Here is a 24389-nt window from a genome sequence, read left to right as displayed (position 1 = left end):
TACCATATTAATTCATTTCCTGTATGCAAGGCCATGAGTGAGGGAAGGTAAGAATACAGGTAACCCATTAGTAATTAGAATTAGAATTATGAGAAATATTAGCAAATAATTCTGCAGGACTTATTTCAAACCTGAAACAGTAGGCCTATTCTAAAAGGAAAATATTGGGAACCCATTAGTCATTAATGAAGAATTATCAGATAAATCTGCAGGACCTATTTCGAACCTGAAACAGTAGGCCTATTCTAAAACGAAAATATAGTTAAACCTTTAGTAATTAATAAATAATTCTTAGATAATTCAGCAAGAATGACTTATTCTACAGTATTCCAAAGTGAACCTATTAATAAATAATAATTTATACATCTAAAACAAACTATAAAACTAATCAAAATACACAATACAACTTGTTGGGGGTACACTGTAGTACTTTGTACTTGTCCTTTTATTAATAATTTGAAAATGAATAGGCCTATTTATAATTTTACTAGAGTAATATTTTATTGAGGTATCTGTACTTTTACACAAGTACTTGGTTTGTGGGCCACAACCTGATTATTATGGTGACTATTTACATAAAACTGTTCAGTAGTAGTTATTTCACAGTTATTTTTCTTGAACCGTAACTACTAGACAATTATTAGTAGTTCTTCAGGAGGTATGACAGCATGCATTAGTTATTGATTAGCTAAATGTTACTTAACACACTCATAAAATTATATTGCATACTGATTAGTAAACATATCTTCCTTAGTAGTTAACAGTAGTGCTAATAAATAGTTACCTGTTAGTTCTTCAATAATTCCTTATTAGTTCTGCAGCAAGTAAGAAACAGTATTCTAAAGTGTTACCATTTTGGGATTATTTTAACAACTACAAACAGGAATCAAGGTGAATGTTAAGTACCTGTTATGACAACCTTTAAGTGTGTGGTAAGAAATTTATTCATCATAAAGTGTAGATAGCTTCACTAGCCTTATGGTTTCGGACATGTAAATAATAAATACATCAGCACAAAAATGATAATATCATCTATCGGCGATAGGACCAACAACACTGTAGCATTTTATTTGCTCACCCTTCATGCATCCGAGGTGTATATGACTTTCTTTCTCAGACGAATGCAATCGAGTTACATTTAAAATTAAAGCTGCAAGCAGCGATGAACGGGCCCTCGCACCCAGGCTCACCGCTGACCGGTGGCTTTAGAAAAACAGCAAACGGTGGGCAGTATGCTTTTAATACAGTAAATATAGGAGAAATATGTCATAAGTCATTTAAATGTGCCAAACGTGCCGCTGCCAGCTGGTGGCGCTATGCCTATAACTGATTATTGGCATGTAGATGTGTTCAGGCCAGCACTATTATCAAACATATGAAGTTTGGTGCAGATTGACCTTGGTGTGTTTGAGTTAGTGAAAGATATGATATATCCTGCTGCCAACAGTTGGCGCTATGATAATATCTGAATATTGGCGTTTAGGTGTCTTCAGGCCAAGACTCTTACAAACGTGTGAAGTTTGAGGCAGATCGGACATTTTATGGCTGAGTTATAACAACTTCTATGTCCATGGCGAAACAACAAAATTTGTCAGGCCGCCACGGACACGCCCTTTAACGAAAACGCAAGATCTTCGCAATTTAACATCTCTAAGGCCTCTAGATCAGACTGACCAAATATAATGTTGATTTCATTAAATCTCTAGGAGGAGTTTGCTATAAACTTAACCCCCTGCAAGGACTTCAGATAATGCCAACTGTCGACCAATATGCTACATTTTCCCTATATTCTGATGATGATGATAAGAACATGTAATTCATGATGATAACAAAATGTTATTATTGCTTGCATTATGTCAACCATTCCGCTTAAATGTCATCGTTACCTATCTGTACAATTTGTGTGTGGATATTGCTTTGCTGGTGACTCCTGTTATAAGACATCACTCTTAAGCGCTACATAACTAAGAATCAATTAGGAAAACGGTGCCCAGTTGGCACATGCATTCACAGTAACCCTCTGCCAGTTTGGATTTAAAGTTTACAGAATTGAAAGGGTTACACTTTAAAATCAACACACAGACACATACACACAATGTGTAAAATTGTGCCATCCAGTTTCATTTGTTAATATTAACTATATTAGTTAACATGAACAATAATTAAATAGCATTTATTAATGTCAATTAATATTAACCTAAAAAAAGTATTCATATATTGTTTAAAGGTAAATTAGTATATTTTAACATTAGTTTATGTACTGTGAATTAACATGAACATGAACATGTACAGCAATACACTATAAAGTGCTCTATAAACGCTTAATTCTTTCAAAATATCTTTAAAAATCAAGTTGAGTATTGTAATGGGGCGATATATATATATATATATATATAACTCATCTTAAAATGGTACAATTTTCAGATGTTTTGAACAGATAACAGCAAAGTTTGTTTTAAAATTGTTAATTTAAATTTATATTCAATAAATAACACTATGAAAATAAATGTCTATCAATGAAGATAAATCGCTCATGCTAAAAAGTTTTATTTTTCTTAATATTTTTCTATGTGACTGAATAGTCTAAAAAGTTCATGGTACAGTTCAGTAAAAAAAAAATAATAAAAAAAAAATTGCAAAATACAAACAATGAAAGACTCAGTGACCCTTAATATTTTCTCAAAATATCAGACTCTCAAAGATCAGACATATTTATGTAGATCCTCAAAGATGGTCTGCAGCATATGTCATTGCTCTCTCTCCCTCTCTCCCTTTCACCCCTCCCCCCTGCACTCTTCACTCACTCTGACAACACACACACATAGACATACTGCCAGGCAGAGTGAGAGCAGGTTTCTGATTTCTTTTTTAATTTTCTTTAATTCATAGAAGCTTGTATAATTATGATATTAACAGCACTTGCTCAGAATGACTAGTTCTCTGTGTGAAAAAAAGTTTAAAAGAGTTTGGATGCTGCACTTTAAAGATATAAAAAATAAGGTTATCTTTTTTACCATAACTTTAAAAAATCACCACGTCAACACCGTTCAAGATATCCCAAATCCGCTCGCAATTTAGCATCTTCAGAATCTTCTCTTCATGTTAAAAAAGTTTGGTGTGAACAGCTTGCTGTTCTTAGTAGGAGTATGAATTTGTTTACAGCCTGATTTTTAAAAAAATCCACATTCAAATCAAAATAGCCGGCTTCCTTTGTTGGTCTTAGCTAATGAATTTTATTTAGAAAGTTGTCCAGATTGATGAGAACAGTATATGTACAGAGTTTGGTGACTGTAGGAAAAACTAACCCCCCAACTTTTGTCAAAAGATGGCGCTATAGAGTGCCTGCTCCACACCCATTTATGACCTTTCGCCAGTGTCTAACTATCAATAATACTGATGTGTGTGTTGAGTTTCATGAAATTCTGGGCATGTTCTCTGCCTCGAAAAGACAGGAGCCTAATTTTAAAGTTTGACACATTGCCATGGCAACAGCATTTGATTTATCATCGACCCCTTTGCATATTCTCATCGGCCGTGTTTTGACATTATTTTGATGAAGTTTGAAGAAAATCGAGTAAAACTAAGAGTCAGATTTCAAAGCATTTTGAAAATGACACACTTCCTGCTGCCAGTTGGTGGCGCTATAACTTTGACACATAATAGTCACGTTTATGTAATCAGCATCATACAACGAACAAACTGGTGAAGTTTAATCAGAATCAGGCAATGTGTGCAACAGTTATTAGACACTTCCTGTTTCTCATTTCTCACCATAACTTTGTCGCCTTGCCACGGCCAAACCGTTCGAGATTGGACATTGTATGCATGAGTTACACTTATTTGTCTTTGTATTAATATCATGCTTTAGCTCTTAGTTAAGTGTTGCTAGCATGTTTAACATGATTCTAGCATGATGCTAGCCTATTTAAAACTTGCTAACGCTTTTTAATATGTTGCTATGAGTCCGTAACACCATTAAATGTCACTTGCTGTTGTCAGCAGGTGGCGCTGTGACTATAACTGAATATGGGCATGTATATATATTCAGGCCAGGAGTCTTATCAAACATGTGAAGTTTGGGGCTGATTGGACATTGCATGCCTGAGTTACAGTAACTTCCTGTTTTATGTCTTTAACAACATGCTTTAGCACTAAGTAAGTGTTGCTAGCATGTTTGAGTACGTTTTAAACTAGTTTAGCACTCAATGGCTTTTTTAGTGTGTTGCTAATAGTGTATCACAGTGTTAAACATGTCACTTCCTGTTGACAGTAGGTGGCGCTATGACTATAACTGAATATTGGCATGTAGATATCTTCAGGTCAGGACTGTTATCAAACATGTGAACTTTGGGACTGATTGGACATTGTATGCCTGAGTTATAGCAACTTCCTTTTTCATGGCGAAACATCAAAGTTTGTCCGGCCGCCACGGACACGCCCTTCGACAAAAACTCTAAAGCTTTGCAATTTAACATCGCAAAGGCCTTATGATGACACTCAGCAAATTTGAAGATGATCGGATAAAAATTGTAGGAGGAGTTCGTTAAAGTACGAGGCCTGAAAATGGCAAAAACTGCACAAAAATCTTACAGGAAATTCAATATAACAGACTTCCTGTTGGGCTTCGGATGTTGCACCAGGAGACTTTTTTGGTATTGGTGTGTTACATATGTGTACCGAGTTTCGTACATGTACGTGAAACGTAGCTCGAGGCGCACTCCGTTGAAATTTTTTATAGGTGGCGCTATCAAGCCATTTTGGCACACCCACTCCTGAAAACCATATCAGATGTAAATTTTCGCCAGGTCTGATGCGTGTGCAAAGTTTCGTGAGTTTTCGGGCATGTTTAGGCCCTTTTCATTTTGGAGAAGAAGAAGAAGAAGCAGCAGAAGAATAATAATAAACGGAGCAATTCCAATAGGATCCTCGCACTGCAGTGCTTAAATATAACTGTGATACAGTAGCATATGCTTCTCACGTTTTTCTACTGCACTTCAGTTTCAGAAGGCCTTAAACTTTATTCTGACAGAACTGATTTCCTCATCCTCTCTGGTGTGACATCGCTTAGTGTCTTTGCATATGTCACGAAGATCACATGATTGACATTTCATGTGTTTTGCTTTTTTTTCACACCCAGCTCACTACAGAGAAAACTCTATTCATGACCATATTTAGTAACTTATGATGCATTCGAGAACAAGGCCTATGATAAAAAGTTGTCCTATGGTAAAAAGTTCAGATGAATATATCTCCAACATCAGCATGTTTTACGTTCTTTGTTTATTTCAGTGATTTATAATAATACAAATCTGGGAATGAATTGAAGGTGCCGATGCAGTACCTTCCAGCAGTTCAGTTGCTTTAGCAGTTCTCAAACCAGGATGGCTGGTCTGCAAATGCAAATTTGCGTTATTCAAGCAATGTTTTATTTGTCTCTCAGACACAGGTTCCTTGTCATCGCCAACTTTATGCAAGTGATTATATTTAGATGTTCCTAAGTTTGAAAAACTATTACAGTAGCATATTTATGGCTAACATCAAGTTTCTATTAGTTTGGTAGTCTATTGTCATCTGCTCTATCAGCACAAGTTGAGGTGTCAAAACCATTTGAAAATATAATGTGTTAATCATGTGACATTAAAGTGTAAAAACAGCAGTGCCGGTATCATCTTGTTCATTTGTAGTGCTGTCACTGGTCATGAGTGTTGGTGAAACAGGTAAGTGCGTGAGTTTGTCCTGTCCAGTAACAAAAATATTTTGTTTTTCATTAGCAGCATTTTGCATGTTGATTGCAAATACCTTTAATTGTTTTCTGAGTCAATTAAGAACTAGAACCAGAGCATAATTCTGTTTTTGGTTTGTTCTTTGCTCAATCTCAGAACAGATTGTGTTTGATTTGCTCTGACAAGAACGAGGAAGCTAAGTGCACTGATGCTACAAAAAGTTAACCACAAACTAGGACATATGTATGCGCAGTTATAATCAAGCTATGCTGGGTTTTTGCATAATCAAGCTAGTCTTCATCTGTATATCCAAGTATAGCAACATTACAATGCACAGCTATTTTATAGGTATTTTAAGCAAAAGTAAAAACTACGAAAGTTGAAATGTTGTAAAGCCACTGACTGTACGCTTGTTCTAGGTTTTACTATATTGATGTCAGTCAGAATGGCTCCTCCTCTTCCTCTGATCTTTCTGATCATGATTCACGGTGAGTCACTCACACTTCAGTAACACTTTGTTTCTCAAACATCAGTTCAACAACAGTACAACGACATATATAGCAAAAATAACACAGAACAAAAACAGCTATACGTATAATTATAACCAGGGTTTTGACAGTGTTCCGTTCTTGTTCTGGGGGAGAAACTGCTTTTGAGCCTGTGACACAATGTATGTGATCCATTTGTTTATAATACAATGAACCTAAAGCATTTACTAGAGGGCAGCAGGTCAGTATGACAGTGTCCAGGGTCTTTCAAAATGTTTGATGCTTTTCTAAGTCAGCAAGAGTTGAATAAGTCCTCCATGGAGGAAAGTGGGCAGCCAATGATCTCAGAACAGCAGCTTATCTTGCAAGTGGTTTTACCTGAGGATCCTCAGAACATGGAATATCTGCTGTGACTTCTTGACTATTGCTGTAGTGTTAATAGCCCAGGCGAGAACAGCAGTGATGTGTGTGCCCAGGAACTTGAAAACAGACTTTGGTGGCGTATAGCGGCTTTGGGACTGCACTGCTTTTCCAGAAGTTTATAATGAGTTCTTTTGTTTCTAAGGAGTTCAAAATGAGACACCATCTAAACACCATGCTGCCAGTCTTAGGTTTTTCTTCCTGTAAACTATCTTGTCTTCTCCTGAGATGAATCCACCCTCATCTGTATAGACAGCATACAGAAGCGGACTCAACACAAAGCCTTGTGGGACACCAGTGCTAAGTGTGAGGGAGGAGTAGAAATGGTCCTTTATCCAATGGCAGATGGATTTTGAAAATTCATAGTCAGCAAGTTTGGTGACCAATTTGCCTGGGAAGACTATGTTAAAGTCTATAAACAGCATTCTCAAATAGCTCCCATGATGTTAAAGGTGTGTCAGTCCTGCCATGTGCAGAGCAGTGATGATGGCATCCTCTGTAGCGCTGTAGCTGAACTGGTAGGGATCAAAGGTGAGTTTGTGACTAGCTTTGATATGCTGTAAAACCAGCCTCTAAAAACTCTGCATGATGGCCGGTGTAAGTGCAATTTGATGATCGATTTGATGATTGGTGAGGCTACTGCTAAACTGCTTTCATCTCAGTAGCTAGCAAAATAAATAAATTAGTTGCTCTCCAAGGAAGGCATCACTGTTAACAGTGCCTAAAACGATGTTAAAGTTAACATCTAGTGGAATGTCTGGATGTTGATTAACTTTGGATTCATATGGTAGACCTTGAACTCCCAGGTTCTCAAATTCGGGAGAATAATGTCTACTTATTACATTTACATTTATATGTTTAGCAGACGCTTTTATCCAAAGCGACTTGCAATTGGGAAATAAAAAAAGCGATTCATCCTAAAGAGGCAGATCGACATAGGAAGTGCATAATACCATAGAGCAGGCATGTTTAGATTAGTACACGCTAGAAAGGGAAGAATAAGAAAAGAGGAGAACAAAGTTTTTTTATTGAGCCAAATAGTGTCGAAAGAGATGGGTTTTCAGCAGTCGCTTGAAAACTGTCAAGGAGTCTGCATTCCGGATTGGGGTGGGAGATTGTTCCACCAGGCAGGAACAGTGAACGAAAATGTTCTGGATAGTAATTTCATGCCTCTCAGTGGTGGTACAATAAGGCATCTTTCACTAGGGGATCTCAGACTTCTGGAGGGAGTGTAGATTCGTAGTAGTGAGTGGAGGTAGGCGGATGCTGAGCCCGTGGCTGTTCTGTATGCAAGCTTTAGTGTCTTGAACTTGATGTGAGTTGCAATCAGCAGCCAGTGCAGGGAGATAAACAGAGGTGTGACATGGGCCCTTTTGGGCTCATTGAAGACCAGTTATGCTGCTGCATTCTGAAACTAGATGGTGAAGTCATGTTGTAGAGTTAGAATGGCTGGAAAGACAAGGAGCTCAGTCTTTGCCAGACTAAGCTGTAGGTTGTGTTCTTTCATCTATGCCGAGATGTCCGCCATGCAGCCTTAGATCCGTGCAGCTACCGTTGGATCATCTGGTTGAAATGAAAGATAGAGCTCTATGTCATCAGCATAGCAATGGTAGAAGAAGTCATGTGCCTGTATGATGGGACCCAGTCATGTAGTGTATATAGAGAAGAGGAGGGTTCCGAGAACTGATCTTTGAGGAACCCCAGTGACCAGTTGATGAGTTTTGGATACCTTCCCTCTCCAGGCCACCCTGAAAGACCTACCAGTGAGGTAGGATTTAAACCAGCAAAGGGGAATCCCTGTGATTCCCAGCGATGAGAGGGTGGACAGGAGGATCTGGAATCACTTTTACTTATATATTTTGTATTTATACACCAGGTTGTTAAGTTCAGTTCATCCATTTTGTTGCTAAAAGATTGCTGGGTAGCAATGGTTTGTTGTCTGGCAAGTTGGCACCTGCCAGAGCAAAGAGCAATCCACAGAGAGCCCGGTATCCTGGCTATCTACTTGGTATATTGTGTAAGTGTAAAAATTCACTCAAGGTCTGCTTAAGCTGTAGCTCTATGATCAGAAGATCTTGGTTACTGTATGTGGGATTTGCATAACTAAACTTCACTTTGTCGAACAAAAATATAAACAAGAACGCACATAAAAAGCAATCAGAGTGAGGGTGTGCAGTCACTGTGTAATTAAATAAAAAACTATTGTTCAGTATGAATTATGTGTTTCAGGAGTGTACAGTGCTGATTGGGGTGTGAGATACAGTCATTCACACATCTGTGCACTAAAGAACTCATCAGTGATAATGAGCTGCACTTATACATACCCTACTGGACATCAGATCATGAACGTGTTCTGGACCAAAGACCATTTAAGGGGTGAAGAGCCTCCAGATCTGTCTGAGGATCCTGAATACAGTCAGAGGCTTCAGTATCTGGGAGACAAACAGCAGAACCGCACCGCCAAACTGAGTCACGTGACACAGAAAGATGAACATGAGTACTATTGCAGATTCACTACAAATGTAACAGAAGGAAGATGGATTGGTAAACCAGGAGTGAGTCTTACTGTCACAGGTGACTTTTATGAGGTTTCACTCTTCTTCTGTGCATTATGTTGAATAATAATGAGTGTATGACAGCAGCTCTAGATATAATGTGTGTGTTGTGTTCAGATCTTCAGGTGGAGTCTCCTGAGAGAGTGACAGAGGGAGATTCAGTCCGTCTGACATGTAAAAGCAGCTGCACTCTGACTGACAGAGCAACATTCATCTGGTACAGAAACTCACAGCCATTAACTGAGAGAAGAGACACAAACAATCAACTCCTGCTGCAGTCAGTCAGAAGAGAGGATGCAGGCAGATATAGCTGTGCTCTACATGGACACACTTACATCTCTCCTGCTGTTCATCTCAATGTCACGTGTGAGTGTAGATTTTTTTTTTTTTTTTTTTTTTTTTTTAATGGTTGAGTTTATGTTCCTAACTATACAATTGATTTTTTGTCTGTTTTAGATCCTCCAAAGAATGTCTCAGTGTTCATAAATGGATCTGCTGAAATAGTGGAAGGTGATTCAGTGACTCTGATCTGCAGCAGTGATTCAAACCCACCTGCTCTGAACTTCAGCTGGTTTAAAGGAGGAACATATTTGAAATACGGACAATTCTACAGCATCTCAAGGATCAGCTCTGATCACAGTGAAGAATACAAATGCAAGTCCATCAATGAACATGGAGAGAAATACTCTGATGCTGTGATTTTAAATGTCATGTGTGAGTATAAAACATACTTTTTCTTTTTTTTATTTCAAGTCACATTAGTACCTTTTCAAATGCGTCCAAAGTCTTATTTTGGTGATGTTATTAGATCCTCCCAGGAACGTCTCAGTGTTCATAACTGGATCTGCTGAAATAGTGGAAGGTGATTCAGTGACTCTGATCTGCAGCAGTGATTCAAACCCACCTGCTCTGAACTTCAGCTGGTTTAAGGAGGATGAATCCTTAGCTGTTGGATCTGGACAGAGTTTCAGTGCACTACAGAGTGGACGCTTCTACTGTGAGGCTCACAATCAACATGGATCTCAGAGATCAGACGCTGTTACTGTCACTGTTAAAGGTGGAGCAGCTCATTTACTTGTTCTTAAATGAATTAAATTATTGTGTTCAGGCTTTTTACTCTTTTGTCTCTGTTGTAGGACATCTCGTGATATTGTACATATCCATTGTAGTGGTTTGTGGAGCTGCAGTTATCATCACAATGTTGCTGATTTGGTAAGACGTGTGAAGTATGCACCAGATTCATCACATTCAAAATAGCCCACCCTATATATCATTGGTTCAAAATCATAACTGTGTATCAAATAAGTTCTGATTGGCTGTAATTGTGTCAGTCATTGTCTTTAAAGGGTATCCAGATGGATTAAAAACAAAAATGGTGCCGGGCAGTCTCAGGTGAGAAAAAGTTATTTGGTTATCAGTAGTTTGACTGATCAGGTAAATTAACTGGTCACTCAAGTATTGAACATCTGAATGTAGTTTTAACTCTTATCAGTTGAATTGTTTTACTTTTTTTTCATTAATGGTAAAGATGAATCAATCTGCTCCTCATGACGGCCGACACAAAACTTGTAAAGTTGAGATGACTAATCCTGTGTATGAGAATGTAACGGTAAGTATTGTCTAAAGTCTTCTCACCTTTGGCCAAAAGAAATTAAACGCTCTTCAATGTAAGTGCAAAAATACCAAATGTTTTATAAATGATAATTATATGGAAATTTAAATAACACAATGCTGAATATACTTTGTTATTTTATTCATAAAGGCTGTTCAATGTGGTTCTAATACCTGTGAACCTGAACTGAACTCTTCTGTGTATGAAAACATTCCGGTAAGTAAGAACACCTACTAAATAGGGACAAAACACAACCTAATTAGCCTTTTCCCATGACTAATGCTGTTTATGGTTTTTAGAAGTTTTAATATTAATGTTTACACTTACTTTTTCTTTTTCTTTTTTAACAAGACGAAGAGGATGTAGTGTTGTTGACTTTTACAAATCTCTTTGTGGGTGGAGACCTGAATGATTGACAGGAATGTCATGATATAATATGGCTTAAATAATTTTTTTGATTGTATGGGTTAAAATAGAAGTAGAAGGTTACTTAACCCCTTCAGCTCTGCAGCAAATTTGGGATTTTTTACTGATTTTGGCATATCTGAATTTAAAATAGCACTCTACTCACATACATTGGAGTAAATTGATAAAAATGGTCTTGTATTACAGAAAGAAATCTAAATATCAACACATGTGTGGAATAATTCATAATTATTATTGCATTTGTTCATAATCCATACATGTTCTACTCTCCCTGAGTGAGACGCGATAGGGATAGGGATCTTTTGAGATATATGACACATATGCATGTTGACGTAATCACCCGTCAACACAAACATGTTAAGGCAAAACTACTAGAAACCACACCATTTAACTCCATCGCATGTATTGATGCACGCATCTGAAATATATTAAGATGGCGTGTAGCCTTACAAGCTCACAGATAAGTCTAATTTTAAAGATAACAACCAAATCTAAGTGCTGATATAAGGTTTGTGGCCACTTTTAGCACACAGAAGTAGTAATCGGAGCAGGAGTGTGACATAAATGTTTGTTTGTTTGTTTACAAAAGTAATTTATATTTTTGCGATTCTTTTGATAATTATTCTCTGTAACTTGTTCGATCAATGAACATCAACTACATAATCACATTTTGGAGAATAAGAGCTTTCATTTGATATATGACTCATCTATGTTTGGTAAGTTTGAGCGATATGAATATAATTATGAAAATGATTGCGCCATCTTCATGAGGGGGGCTTGTTTGTGGGTGGCATATTCAGACCTTATTTATGTTATTTTATATCCGATAAATGCAAAATTGTGCAAAAATGCAATTTTTTAGCTTTCAAATGACACCATTTATATGTGTAATTCACTGCTCCGCAACTCATTAATATTTTACAACAACTCTGATATTGCAATTTTTGGGGGGTGCAGCGCTGAAGAGGTTAAGTGTGTTTTTCTTTACGCTTTTTGTGTTTTTAATTCATGTTTTTAATTTTGTGTATCAGTATACTGATCATGTTTTGCATTAAAGGCAGGCTGTTGCTGCTCAACTGTACACTTTTCTGTCATTCTGTAATTCTACACAGTATTACACTCACAATGTTGCTTTTGTTCTGAAGATCAACTTTTTGATAAACAAGTCCTTAGTATATAATAACTAAGTTTCAACTTGAAGTTTGTTAAAATTTCTTCTCAGACAATGAAAACAGTTCCAACAGACATCACTTCATGATTGAATAACCGACACCCAGACCAAAAGCCGGACTAGATCCATTTAATTGGCTGCTACAGCTCCACTCTGCATTTTCAATTTCCCACTCCATGTGATGCTTCAGCAAATAAAAAAATGCATTCCTTGCAAATCTAGGTTGCCATTATTAACCTGTAGCGATGCAGCCAATGCGCAATTGCAGGCCCAAGCGTGCGTCTCAGAACTTTTTATGGGAGCTTGAGCTTCTAATGGCAGCTGCAGTGGTGCAATGACTTTACCAACAGCTGATTGGCTCTTTTATTTAGAAGGCGGGACTTATGAGTAAACTGTCTTGGGTATTATACAATCTTTAATATAATACTAGGGTGGTCTGTGGTGGATTTTGTAGTTGTCACTGTTTATTGTATAAATCTAGGCAGTATAACTGCGATACAGTCGCATATGCTCATGTTTTTGTACTGCAGATCAGTTTCAGAAGGCCTTAAACTTTAATCTGACAGAACTGATTTCCTCTTCCTCCCTGGTGTGACTTAGTTTCTCTGCATCTGTCATGGAGATCACGTGTTTTTCACACCTAGCTCACTACAGAGAAAACGTTATTCATGACCATATTTAGTGATGCATTCGAGAACTAGGCCACTGACAGAATAAAGAGCTCATAAGTTGTCTTATAATAAAAACTTCAGATGAATTAATTCTCCTACATCAGCATGTTTTAAGTTTTTTTGTTTATTTTGTTGATTTATAATAATACAAATCTGGGAATGAATTAAAGGTTTAGTAAATACACCACATATTGCAAGCACTGCCAATGCAGTACCATCAAGTGTTTCACAATCCTGGGTCAACAGTTCTCAAACCAGGATGGTTGGTCTGCTAATGCAAATTGGCGTTATTCAAGCAATGTTTTATTTGTCTCTCAGACACAGGTTCCTTGTCAGCACCAACTTTATGCAAGTGATTACATTTAGATATTGCCAAGTTTGAAAATATAACAGTAGCATCTTTATGGGCTAACATCAAGTTTCTATTAGTTTGGTAGTCTATTGTCATCTGCTCTATCAGCACAAGTTGAGGTGTCAATATAATGTGTTAATCATGTGACATTAAAGTGTAAAAACAGCAGTGCCGGTATCATCTTGTTCATTTGTAGTGCTGTCACTGGTCATGAGTGTTGGTGAAACAGGTAAGTGCGTGATCTCAGTAACTATAAGGTTTAAAGTCAAAAGTCCAATAACAAAAATATATTTATTTTTCATTAGCAGCGGTTCTGTATGTTAATTACAAATACCTTGCATTGTTTTCAGAACTAGAATTAGAACTAGAACTAGAGCATAATTCTGTTTTCGGTTTGTTCTTTGCTCAATCTCAGAACAGATTGTGTTTTTGACAGATTAGTCAAGTAAGAGGAAGCTAAGGGCACTGACGCTACAATATGTTAACCACAAACTAGTACATATGTATGCGCAGTTATAATCAAGATACACTGGGTTTTTGCATAAGCAAGCTAGTCTTTGTCTGTAAATCCCAATTATAGCAACATGACAATGCACAACTGGGTATTTTAAGTAAAAGTTTCAAGAACGTCAGAACCACGAATGCTGAAATAAGCCACTGTACATTTGTTGTAGGTTTTACTATATTGATGTCAGTCAGAATGGCTCCTCCTCTTCCTCTGATCTTTCTGATCATGATTCACGGTGAGTCAACACTTTTTTAAGATTCAATATTATGATTTTCTCAAACATCTGCTCAGTTCAACAACAGCATTATATAGCAAAACAAACACAGATCAAAAACATGTATGCCTATAACCAGGGTTTTGACAGTGTTCCGTTCTTGTTCTGAGGAAGAAACTGCTTTAGAGCCTGTGATACAATGTCTGTGATCCATTTGTTCATGATACAACAGACCTAAAGCATTTACCAGAGGGCAGCAGGTCAGTACGACAGTGTCAAGGCAGCCAATGATCTTCTGGGCTGTACTGATCACGTTCAGAACAGCAGCTTATCTTGCAAGTGGTTAATAGCCCAGGCGAGAACAGCAGAGTGTGTGCCCAGGAACTTGAAAACAGTCTTTGGTGGCGTATAGTGGTTTTGGCACTGCGCTGCTCTTCCAGAAGTTTATGATGAGTTCTTTCGTTTCTAAGGAGTTCAAAATGAAATGGTTATCTAAACACCATTCTGCCAGTCTTAGGTTTATCATCCTGCAAACCGTCTTGTCTTCTCCTGAGACGAATCCAGCCACATCAGCATACAGAAGCGGACTGAACAGAAAGCCCTGTGGGACACCAGTGCTAAGTGTGAGGGAGGAGCAGAGATGGTTCTTTATCCAATGGCAGATGGATTGTGAAAATTCAAAGTCAGCAAATTTGGTGACCAATCTGTGCAGACATCCTCAAATAAATGTAAAAAGTGTGTCAGTCCTGCCATGTGCAGAGCGGTGATGATGGCATCCTCTGTAGCTGAACTGGTAGGGATCAAAGGTGAGTTAGTGACTTGCTTTGATATGCCTCAGAACCAGCCTCTAAAAACTCTGCATGATGGCTGGTGTAAGTGCGATTTGATGATTGATTTGATGAATGATTTGATGATCGGTGAGGCTGTTGGTGAATATCTTTTTAGGCAGTGGAACGCCTCTGACACCTGTCAGAGCCAACAACAAAAAAATACTCAAGGTCTGCTTAAGGTATAGTTCTATGATCAGAAGATCTTGGTTATAGTGTGGGGGATTTTCACAACTAAACTTAACTTTGTCAAACATAAACAAGAATGCAAATGAAGAGCAATTAGAGTAAAAGTTTGGAGTCACTGTGTATACGCCCGCTGCCATCTTGCTTGCAAAAGCAAAAAATAAATAAATAAATATAAATAAATACATAATAATTAAAAAATGTTCAGTGTGAATTCTGTGTTTCAGGAGTGTATAGTGCTGATTGGGGTGTGAGTTACAATCATTCACACATCTGTGCACTAAAGGACTCATCAGTGATAATGAGCTGCACTTATACATACCCTACTGAACATCAGATCATGAAAGCGTTCTGGACCAAATACCTTGGTGAAAAGCATCCAGATCTGTCTGAGGACCCTGAATACAGCCAGAGGCTTCAGTATCTGGGAGATAAAGAGCAGAACTGCACCATCAGACTGAGTCATGTGACACACAAAGATGAACATGCATACTATTTCAGATTCACAACTCATCAAAATGGAAAGTGGATTACTGTTCCAGGAGTGAGTCTTACTGTCACAGGTGACATTCATAAGGTTTCACTCTTCTTCTGTGCATTGTGTTGAATAATATTCAGTGTATGACAGCAGCACTAGATATAATGTGTGTGTTGTGTTCAGATCTTCAGGTGGAGTCTCCTGAGAGAGTGACAGAGGGAGATTCAGTCCGTCTGACATGTAAAAGCAGCTGCACTCTGACTGACAGAGCAACATTCATCTGGTACAGAAACTCACAGCCATTAACTGAGAGAAGAGACACAAACAATCAACTCCTGCTGCAGTCAGTCAGAAGAGAGGATGCAGGCAGATATAGCTGTGCTCTACATGGACACACTTACATCTCTCCTGCTGTTCATCTCAATGTCACGTGTGAGTGTAGATTCATTACTACTTTTTTTAAATAATTTTAATGGTTGAGTTTATATTTGTAACTATACAATTGTCTGTTTTAGATCCTCCCAGGAACGTCTCAGTGTTCATAACTGGATCTGCTGAAATAGTGGAAGGTGATTCAGTGACTCTGATCTGCAGCAGTGATTCAAACCCACCTGCTCTGAACTTCAGCTGGTTTAAGGAGAATCAAAGCTCAGCTGTTGGATCTGGACAGAGTTTCAGTGCACTACAGAGTGGACGCTTCTACTGTGAGGCTCACAATCAACATGGATCTCAGAGATCAGATGCTGTTACTGTCATTGTTGAAGGTAGAGCAGATCATTTACTCTTTCTGAAGTGAAGCAAATAAATCTGTTTGGGTGTTTTACTTTTTTTGTCTCTGTTGTAGGACATCTCGTGATATTGTACATATCCATTGTAGTGGTTTGTGGAGCTGCAGTTATCATCACAATGTTGCTGATTTGGTAAGACGTGTGAAGTATGCACCAGATTCATCACATTCAAAATAGCCCACCCTATATATCATTGGTTCAAAATCATAACTGTGTATCAAATAAGTTCTGATTGGCTGTAATTGTGTCAGTCATTGTCTTTAAAGGGTATCCAGATGGATTAAAAACAAAAATGGTGCCGAGCAATCTCAGGTGAGAAAAAAATTATTTGGTTATCAGTAGTTTGACTGATCAGGTAAATTAACTGGTCACTCAAGTATTGAACAACTGAATGTAGTTTTAACTCTTATCAGTTGAATTGTTTTACTTTTTTTTTTCATTAATGGTAAAGATGAATCAATCTGCTCCTCATGACGGCCGACACAAAACTTGTAATGTTGAGATGACTAATCCTGTGTATGAGAATGTAACGGTAAGTATTGTCTAAACTCTTCTTTGGCCAAAAGAAATTAAACGCTCTTCAATGTCAGTGCAAAAAATACCAAATGTTTTATAATTAATAAGTATATGGAAATATAAATAACACAATACTGAATACATTTTGTTCTTTTATTTATAAAGGCTGTTCAATGCGGCTCTAATAGCTGTAAACCTGAACTGAACACTTCTGTGTATGAAAACATTCCAGTAAGTAAGAACACCTACTAGATAGAGTCAAAACACAACCTATTAGCCTTTCCACATGACTAATGTTCTTGATGGTTTTATTTAGATATTTCAATATTAATGTTTATTTTATTTTATTTCCTTTCTTTCTTTTTTATATTTGGCCTAACAAGAAGAAGAGGATGTAGTGTGGTGGACTTTTACAAATCTCTTTGTGGGTGGAGACATGAATGATTGACAATAGTGTCATGATATAATTTGTTGATTAAATGGGTTAAAATAGAAGTAGAAGGTAATGAATTGATGTAAAAGTGTGTAATTACTTAAGTGTGTTTTCTTTTACGCTTTATATCATGTTTAACGCCTAATTCTTTTATATTTTTTATATTTTTAATTTTATGTATCAGTATATTGTTCATGTTTGCATTAAAGGCAAGCTGTAGCTGCTCAACTGAACACTTTTATGTCATTCTTTAATATTGTAAAGCAATCCAGCCAATGCTCATTTGCAGGCCCAGTGGTGCAATGTCTTTACCAACTGCTGATTGGCGGGGCTTATGAGTAAACTGTCTTGTATTATACAGTCTTTAATATGATACTGGGGTGGTCTGTGGTTGATTTTGTAGTTGTTACAAACAGCACTGTTTCTTGTATAAATCTCACTGACATCATATAACTGTGATACAGTAGCATATCCTTCTCGCGTTTTTCTGCTGCACTTCAGTTTCAGAAGGCCTCAAACTTCATTCTGACAGACTGATTTCCTCTTCCTTGCTGGTGTGACATCGCTTGCTGTCTCTCTACCTCATGAAGATCACATGATCTAAATTCACATGATTGTTTTTTGTTTTTTTCACACCTACCTCACTACCGAGAAAACTATTACTACTATATGGCCATATGTGGAGAGCATTCGAGAACAAGGCCACTGACAGAATAAAACGCTTAGAAGTTCTCCTGTGGTAAAAACGTAAATCAATTTGCATGTTTTAAGTACTTTGTTTATTTCATTAATTTATAATAATAGAAATCTGGGAATGAATTGAAGGTTTAGTAAATGCACAGCATATTTCAGGAACTGCCGATGCAGTACCTTCCAGTGTTTCACAATCCTGGGTCAACAGTTCTCAAACCAGGATAGCTGGTCTGCAAATGCGAGTTATAGCTATTCAATCTTTATTTTTATGTGTCTCTCAGACACAGGTTCCTTGTCGTCGCCAACTGCATGTGCTTGATTACATTTTATATTTCTATGTTTGAAATATAACAGGAGAATGTTTATGGGCTAACGTCGAGTTTCCATTAGTATACTTTGTATTGGCCTTTAGTCTAATGCCATCTGCACTAGTTGAGGTGTCAAAGTCATATTAAAATAAAATGTGTTAATCATGTGACTATCAAGTGTGAAAACAGCAGTGCTGGTATCATTCTGATCATTTGTAGCGCTGTCACTGGTCACGAGTGTTAATGAAACGGGTAAGTGCATGATTTTATAACCATTCTGTCAAATATTTTATGTATTGGAGATTGGTTGGGGCTAGTTGTCACAAGGCTGAGGAAGATATAGGCACTGCTGATGAGTTAATCGCAAACTAGTACATATGCATGCGCAGTTAGAATCAAGCAGCAGTAGTTTTTTGCACAATAAAGCTAGTCTTCAGTTGTACATCCATGTATAGCAACATGACACAATGCACAGTCAAGTATTTAAAGTAAAACTAAACTCGCCAAAAGTCATACACCATATATAATAAGCCTCCTTGATATATCAAAGTGTCTACAGGCAGTGAGCTACAATAATATTTGCCTTTTGCCTTAAAAGCATTTCAGAAGGACATGCAAATAAGTTTTAAAGAATGTTAAAATCACAAATGCTGAAATTAGCAACTGTCTGTTTGTTGTAGGTCTTGCTGCACTGATGTCAGTCAGAATGGCTCTTCCTCTTCCTCTGGTCTTTTTTATCATGATTCACAGTGAGTCACTGATGCTTTAGCAACACTTTTCAAGATTCTATATTGTGCTTTTCTCAAACATTTATTCAGTTCAATTACTGTATTGGCATTGCACCACAAGTACAACATTACAGTATATGGCATAAATAACATCACAAAAACAACAATACGTATACCTATAACCAGGGCTGTCATTTGTGGGAAACATGGTAGTGATGATTCTAGGGCACACCAGATGTTTGTAGGGTGTTGCTGATTTCAATCAAGGGGAAGTCAGTATTTGACAGTATTTGGTTTCTGTTCTGGGGGATAAACTGCTTTTGAGCATGTGATACAATGTCCAGGATCCGTTTGTCTATGATACAATGGACCTGAAGCATTTACCCAGATAGCAGCAGTTCAAAATGGCAGTGTCCAGGGTGTTTCAAAATGTTTGTTGCTATTCTGAGGCAGCAAGAGTTGAATAATACCTCCAGGAGGGCAGTGGGCAGCCAATGATCTTCTGGGCTATACTGATGAGCCGGTGGTTTTACCTGAGGATACTCAGGATGTGGAATCTCTGTTGTGCCTTTTTGACTACTACTGTAGTTTGATTTTAAGGAGTTCAAAATGAGACGGTTCTTTGAACACTATTTTGTCAGTCTTTGGACTTCTGGAACACTATATTGTCAGTCTTTGGACTTCATTCCTCTTGTCTTCTCCTGAGATAGGTCCAATTACAGTTATGCTGTCTGTGAACTTAATGATGATGTTGGTGGGATGGGTGGGGACACAGTCATGAGTGTAGACAGCATAAGTGGACTCAACACAAAGCCCTGTGGGACACCAGTGCTGAGTGTGAGGGAGAAGCCGAAATGTGAAAATTCTAAGTAAGCAAGTTCGGTGACCAATCTGACTGGAAACACTGTGTTAAAGTCTATAAACGGTATTCTCAAATAGCTTCCTTGAAGTTAAAGGAGTAGTTAACTTCCAGAACAACAATTTACAGAGAATGCACTCACCCCCTTGTCATCCAAGATGGTCATGTCTTTCTTCAGAAATCATGTTTTTTGAAGAACACATTTTAGGATTTTTCTCTATATAATGGACTTCTATGGTGCCCCCAAGTTTCAACTTCTAAAATGCAGTTTAAATTAAGGTTCAAAGAGCTCCAAACAATCCCAGCCTGAGGAACAAGGGTCTTATCTAGCGAAACAATTGGTTATTTTCTTTTAATAAAAAATAATAATTACAATTTATATACTTTTCAACCTCAAATGCTCGTCTTGTCTCGGTCGCTCCTTTAAAGGTGTGTCAGCCTGCCAGTGATTATGGTATCCTCTGTAGCTCTGTAGCTGAACTAGTAGGGATCAAAGGTGAGTTGGAGACTAGCTTTGATATGCTGTAGAACCAGCCTCTAAAAGCTCTGCATGATGACCAGTGTAAGTGCAATTTGATAATAATCGTTGAGGCTACTGGTGAAGGTCTTTGGTACTTGGTACTTAGGCTTCAGGCAAGTTGGAATGGTTTGAAAGACAGACACTGGTTGATAATCTTAGTGAAAACCTCAGAAAGATGGTCTGCACATAGCTTTAACACTCTTCCTGTCATGCCATCAGGGCCAGCTGCCTTTCTTGGGTCCACGGCTCTAAGCACATGCCTCACAACATGCTCCTGAACCATGAGGGTGTGGCTACTGGAGGCTGGTTGAGATGTTCTGCTTGCCTTGCCACGCCTGCTGTGGGTCACTGTTGTTGATGAAGTGGTCCTCAAATTCCCTCTTGTAGGCCGCTTTTGCCTCCCTGCTGCCTTTCGATCATCTTGGCTCTAGCAATAGTGTGGATGGCTGGGTGCGTGTGCATCATTTACCTAGGGAACACATGGCACCAGGATGCACTATGGGTGGAAGGCAAGTCAGCGGAGGCAGTGTGATGCTTTGGGTAATGTTCTGCTGGGAAACCTTGGGTCCAACCATCCTTGTGAATGTTATTTTGACATTGTTGCATAACATGCATTTCACTGAAATGGTATTGCCTGGTGGCTGTGGCCTCTTTCAGCAAGATAATGTGCCCTGCCACAAAGCAAAAATGGTTCAGGAATGCTTTGAGTAGCACAACAACGAGATTGAGATGTTGACTTGGCCTCCAAATTCTCCAGATCTCAATTCAATCGGGCATCTGTGGCATGCTGAATAAACAAGTCCAATCCATGAAGGCCCCACCTTGCAATTTACAGGATTTCAAGGATCTGCTGCTAACATCTTGGTGCCAGTTACCACAGCACACCTTCAGATGTCTAGTGGAGTCCATGCCTCAACATGGTCTGTTTTGGCAGCAAAAGGGGGACCAACACAATTAGGAAAGTGGTCATAACGTTATGCTTGATCAGTGTATAATCCCCCAAGCCCTGAACCTCAAAAAATAATGGCAGTGGTGGTCTAATGGTTAGAGTCGGACTTGTAACCCAAAGGTTACAACCTCTTTTCCCTCTTCAGAGTGAGGTGAGATCCTTGAGCAAGGCAGGTGCTGCAGTGAAAGTCCTTTTTTTAAATATCTCTGTTTATCCTGTCAAGGCAGCTGCAAAGAATTTCCTTTAGTTCATGGTTTACCAGTTTTTGTTTTGGATTCAGCTTTTCTTCTCCTGTATGCTGGAATTAAGAGCAAGTGCAGTATAAACAGGGAGAAAATGGGTACAGAGTGCATAGGAAACAGAGGCTAATGTCTAAAAGACAATATCTTTTGGGGAGTGTGACTCAGATCTCATAAGGGCAAAACATGAGCAGGCAGTCTAAAACTATGTTGGAATTTCTGGCTGTGAGTATAACAACAATATTTTCACATGGTAGATAATCAGTCTACCTTTGACCGTCAGGTACTCTAATTCGAGAGAACAGTATCTGCTAACATATTTTGTATTTGTGCACCAGATTGGTCAAATTAGTTCCTTTAATTTGTTGCTAAAAAATCTGGCATTGGTGAAAAAAATGTTGGGTAGTATTGGTTTGTCATCTGGCAAGTAGGCCGGACCGGCATCCATGCTTTTGTTTTCTGTGTCTCCTACATCTCTGACACCTGCCAGGGCAACAATCCACAGAGAGCCAAGTGTCCTGGACGTGGTATTTGCGTAACTAAACTTAACTTTGGCAAACAAATATATAAACATCAGCACACATAAAAAGCAATAAATAAATAAATAAATAACTACTGTTCAGTATGAATTTTGTGTTTCAGGAGTGTACAGTGCTGATTGGGGTGTGAGATACAGTCATTCACACATCTGTGCACTAAAGGACTCATCAGTGATAATGAGCTGCACTTATACATACCCTACTAAATATCAGATCATGAAAGTGTTCTGGACCAATACAAAAGAGAAAAAGGAGAAGCATTAAGAATTTCCAAATTTGTCTGAGGATCCTGAATACAGTCAGAGGCTTCAGTATCTGGGAGATAAACAGCAGAACTGCACCATCAGACTGAGTCATGTGACACAGAAGGATTCACACAAGTACTGTTTCAGATTTACAACTAATGAACCTGATAAGATTTGGATTGGTAAATCTGGAGTAGGTCTTAATATCACAGGTGACTTTCATGAGGTTTCACTCTTCCTCTGTGCATTATGTTGAATAATAATGAGTGTATGACAGCAGCACTAGATATAATGTGTGTGTTGTGTTCAGATCTTCAGGTGGAGTCTCCTGAGAGAGTGACAGAGGGAGATTCAGTCCGTCTGACATGTAAAAGCAGCTGCACTCTGACTGACAGAGCAACATTCATCTGGTACAGAAACTCACAGCCATTAACTGAGAGAAGAGACACAAACAATCAACTCCTGCTGCAGTCAGTCAGAAGAGAGGATGCAGGCAGATATAGCTGTGCTCTACATGGACACACTTACATCTCTCCTGCTGTTTATCTCAATGTCACGTGTGAGTGTAGATTAATTCTTTCTTTTTTAATTGTTGAGTTTATGTTCCTAACTATAAACTTGATTTTTGTCTGTTTTAGATCCTCCCAGGAACGTCTCAGTGTTCATAACTGGATCTGCTGAAATAGTGGAAGGAGATTCAGTGACTCTGATCTGCAGCAGTGATTCAAACCCACCTGCTCTGAACTTCAGCTGGTTTAAGGAGAATCAAAGCTCAGCTGTTGGATCTGGACAGAGTTTCAGTGCACTACAGAGTGGACGCTTCTACTGTGAGGCTCACAATCAACATGGATCTCAGAGATCAGACGCTGTTACTGTCACTGTTAAAGGTAGAGCAGCTCATTTACCTGCTTGAATCTTTCTAAAGTGAAGCAAATGAATCTGTTTGGGTGTTTTAGTCTTTTGTCTCTATTGTAGGACGTTCGGTGATATTGTACATATCCGTTGGAGTGGTTTGTGGAGCTGCAGTTTTCATCATAATGCTGATTTGGTAAGATGACAACACATTTAAACAAACATCAAATAAGTTGTGACTGGTTATAATTTTGTTAAATCTTTGTCTTTAAACGGACAGCAGGTGGTTCAAAAAGAGAAAAAATGCTCAGGTGAGGATATTAATTTGATTATTAGTATCTGATCAGGTACAGACTGGTCAGTCAAAGATTAAAAGTCTGAATTGCAAAACATCATTCATTCTCTCTCTATTCTGTTTTCAATTGCAAAGATGAATCCTTCCAAACCTCATCATTGCAAACGTAAAGCTTGTGATGTTAAACTGAACGAACCTGTGTATGAAAATACAACGGTAGGTGTTTTAGCTGAATTTTTCTTACAAATGACTAAACTTAAAGGCCCGGTTTCACAGACAGGGCTTAGACTAAACCAGGATTAGGCCATTGTTCAATTAGGCCTACAAAAGACTAAACAAATGTTCTTCAATGTCAGTGTGAAATTACCAAATGTCTTAAATACAGTTCTAATTGTATTTTGTCTCTTCATTTATAAAGGATTTTCAACATGCCTCTAATGTTTGTAAACCTGAACTGAACTCTTCTGTGTATGAAAATATTCCAGTAAGTAAAAACGCCTACTAGATAACGAAAAAAAAAAAAAATTAATAAATTTTCCCTAATGACTTATGTTCATTGTTAATGTTTTTTTTTTTTTTTTTTTTTTTTTTCTTTCTTTCTTTCTTTCTTTCTTTCTTTCTTTCTTTCTTTCTTTTTTATACTCAGCGCAAGAAGAAGAGGAAGTAATGTTTTGGACACAAAGCAAACATTTTACTCCACATGAGTGAAGACCTGAATGACTAACAAGAGTGTCGTGATGACATTTGACTTAAATCATTTGTGAATCATTTACTTCACAACAGTGTATTGCAAA

General features: G+C 38.0%; 2 protein-coding genes and 1 long non-coding RNA gene across 3 annotated transcripts; all 3 read left to right on the top strand.

Annotated features, from left to right (window-relative positions):
* Positions 1 to 6156: 6156 nt before the first annotated feature.
* LOC141336778 (B-cell receptor CD22-like) lies at positions 6157 to 10275 on the top strand. The gene is made up of 5 exons (XM_073842504.1): positions 6157 to 6211; positions 8861 to 9205; positions 9304 to 9552; positions 9643 to 9900; positions 9995 to 10275. The coding sequence occupies exons 1-5, from the start codon at positions 6157 to 6159 to the stop codon at positions 10273 to 10275; spliced, it is 1188 nt and encodes a 395-aa protein (XP_073698605.1).
* A 3831-nt stretch (positions 10276 to 14106) lies between these two features.
* LOC141336020 (sialoadhesin-like) lies at positions 14107 to 23446 on the top strand. The gene is made up of 5 exons (XM_073841529.1): positions 14107 to 14161; positions 15381 to 15716; positions 15815 to 16063; positions 16147 to 16395; positions 23087 to 23446. The coding sequence occupies exons 1-5, from the start codon at positions 14107 to 14109 to the stop codon at positions 23359 to 23361; spliced, it is 1164 nt and encodes a 387-aa protein (XP_073697630.1). The 3' UTR covers positions 23362 to 23446.
* Positions 23447 to 23579: 133 nt separating this feature from the next.
* On the top strand, positions 23580 to 24079 carry LOC141336026 (uncharacterized). Its single transcript, XR_012355672.1, has 3 exons — positions 23580 to 23611; positions 23731 to 23811; positions 24014 to 24079. It is a non-coding gene; the product is annotated as an uncharacterized lncRNA (long non-coding RNA).
* The last annotated feature ends 310 nt before the right edge of the window (positions 24080 to 24389 follow it).

Source organism: Garra rufa, chromosome 6, assembly GCF_049309525.1.
Source record: "Garra rufa chromosome 6, GarRuf1.0, whole genome shotgun sequence".
NCBI classification, from domain to species: Eukaryota; Metazoa; Chordata; class Actinopteri; order Cypriniformes; family Cyprinidae; genus Garra; species Garra rufa.
The sequence above is the reverse complement of the archived record's forward strand: the minus strand, read 5'-3'. Positions and strand labels throughout refer to the sequence as shown.

Bases quoted from the DNA above. Each gene is read 5' to 3' on its own strand.
- LOC141336778 (XM_073842504.1), top strand. From the start codon at position 6,157: ATGTCAGTCAGAATGGCTCCTCCTCTTCCTCTGATCTTTCTGATCATG. The intron at 6,212-8,860 runs GTGAGTCACTCA...TATGTGTTTCAG, and splicing joins CTTTCTGATCATGATTCACG to GAGTGTACAGTGCTGATTGG. The intron at 9,206-9,303 runs GTGACTTTTATG...TGTTGTGTTCAG, and splicing joins AGTGAGTCTTACTGTCACAG to ATCTTCAGGTGGAGTCTCCT.
- LOC141336020 (XM_073841529.1), top strand. From the start codon at position 14,107: ATGTCAGTCAGAATGGCTCCTCCTCTTCCTCTGATCTTTCTGATCATG. The intron at 14,162-15,380 runs GTGAGTCAACAC...TCTGTGTTTCAG, and splicing joins CTTTCTGATCATGATTCACG to GAGTGTATAGTGCTGATTGG. The intron at 15,717-15,814 runs GTGACATTCATA...TGTTGTGTTCAG, and splicing joins AGTGAGTCTTACTGTCACAG to ATCTTCAGGTGGAGTCTCCT.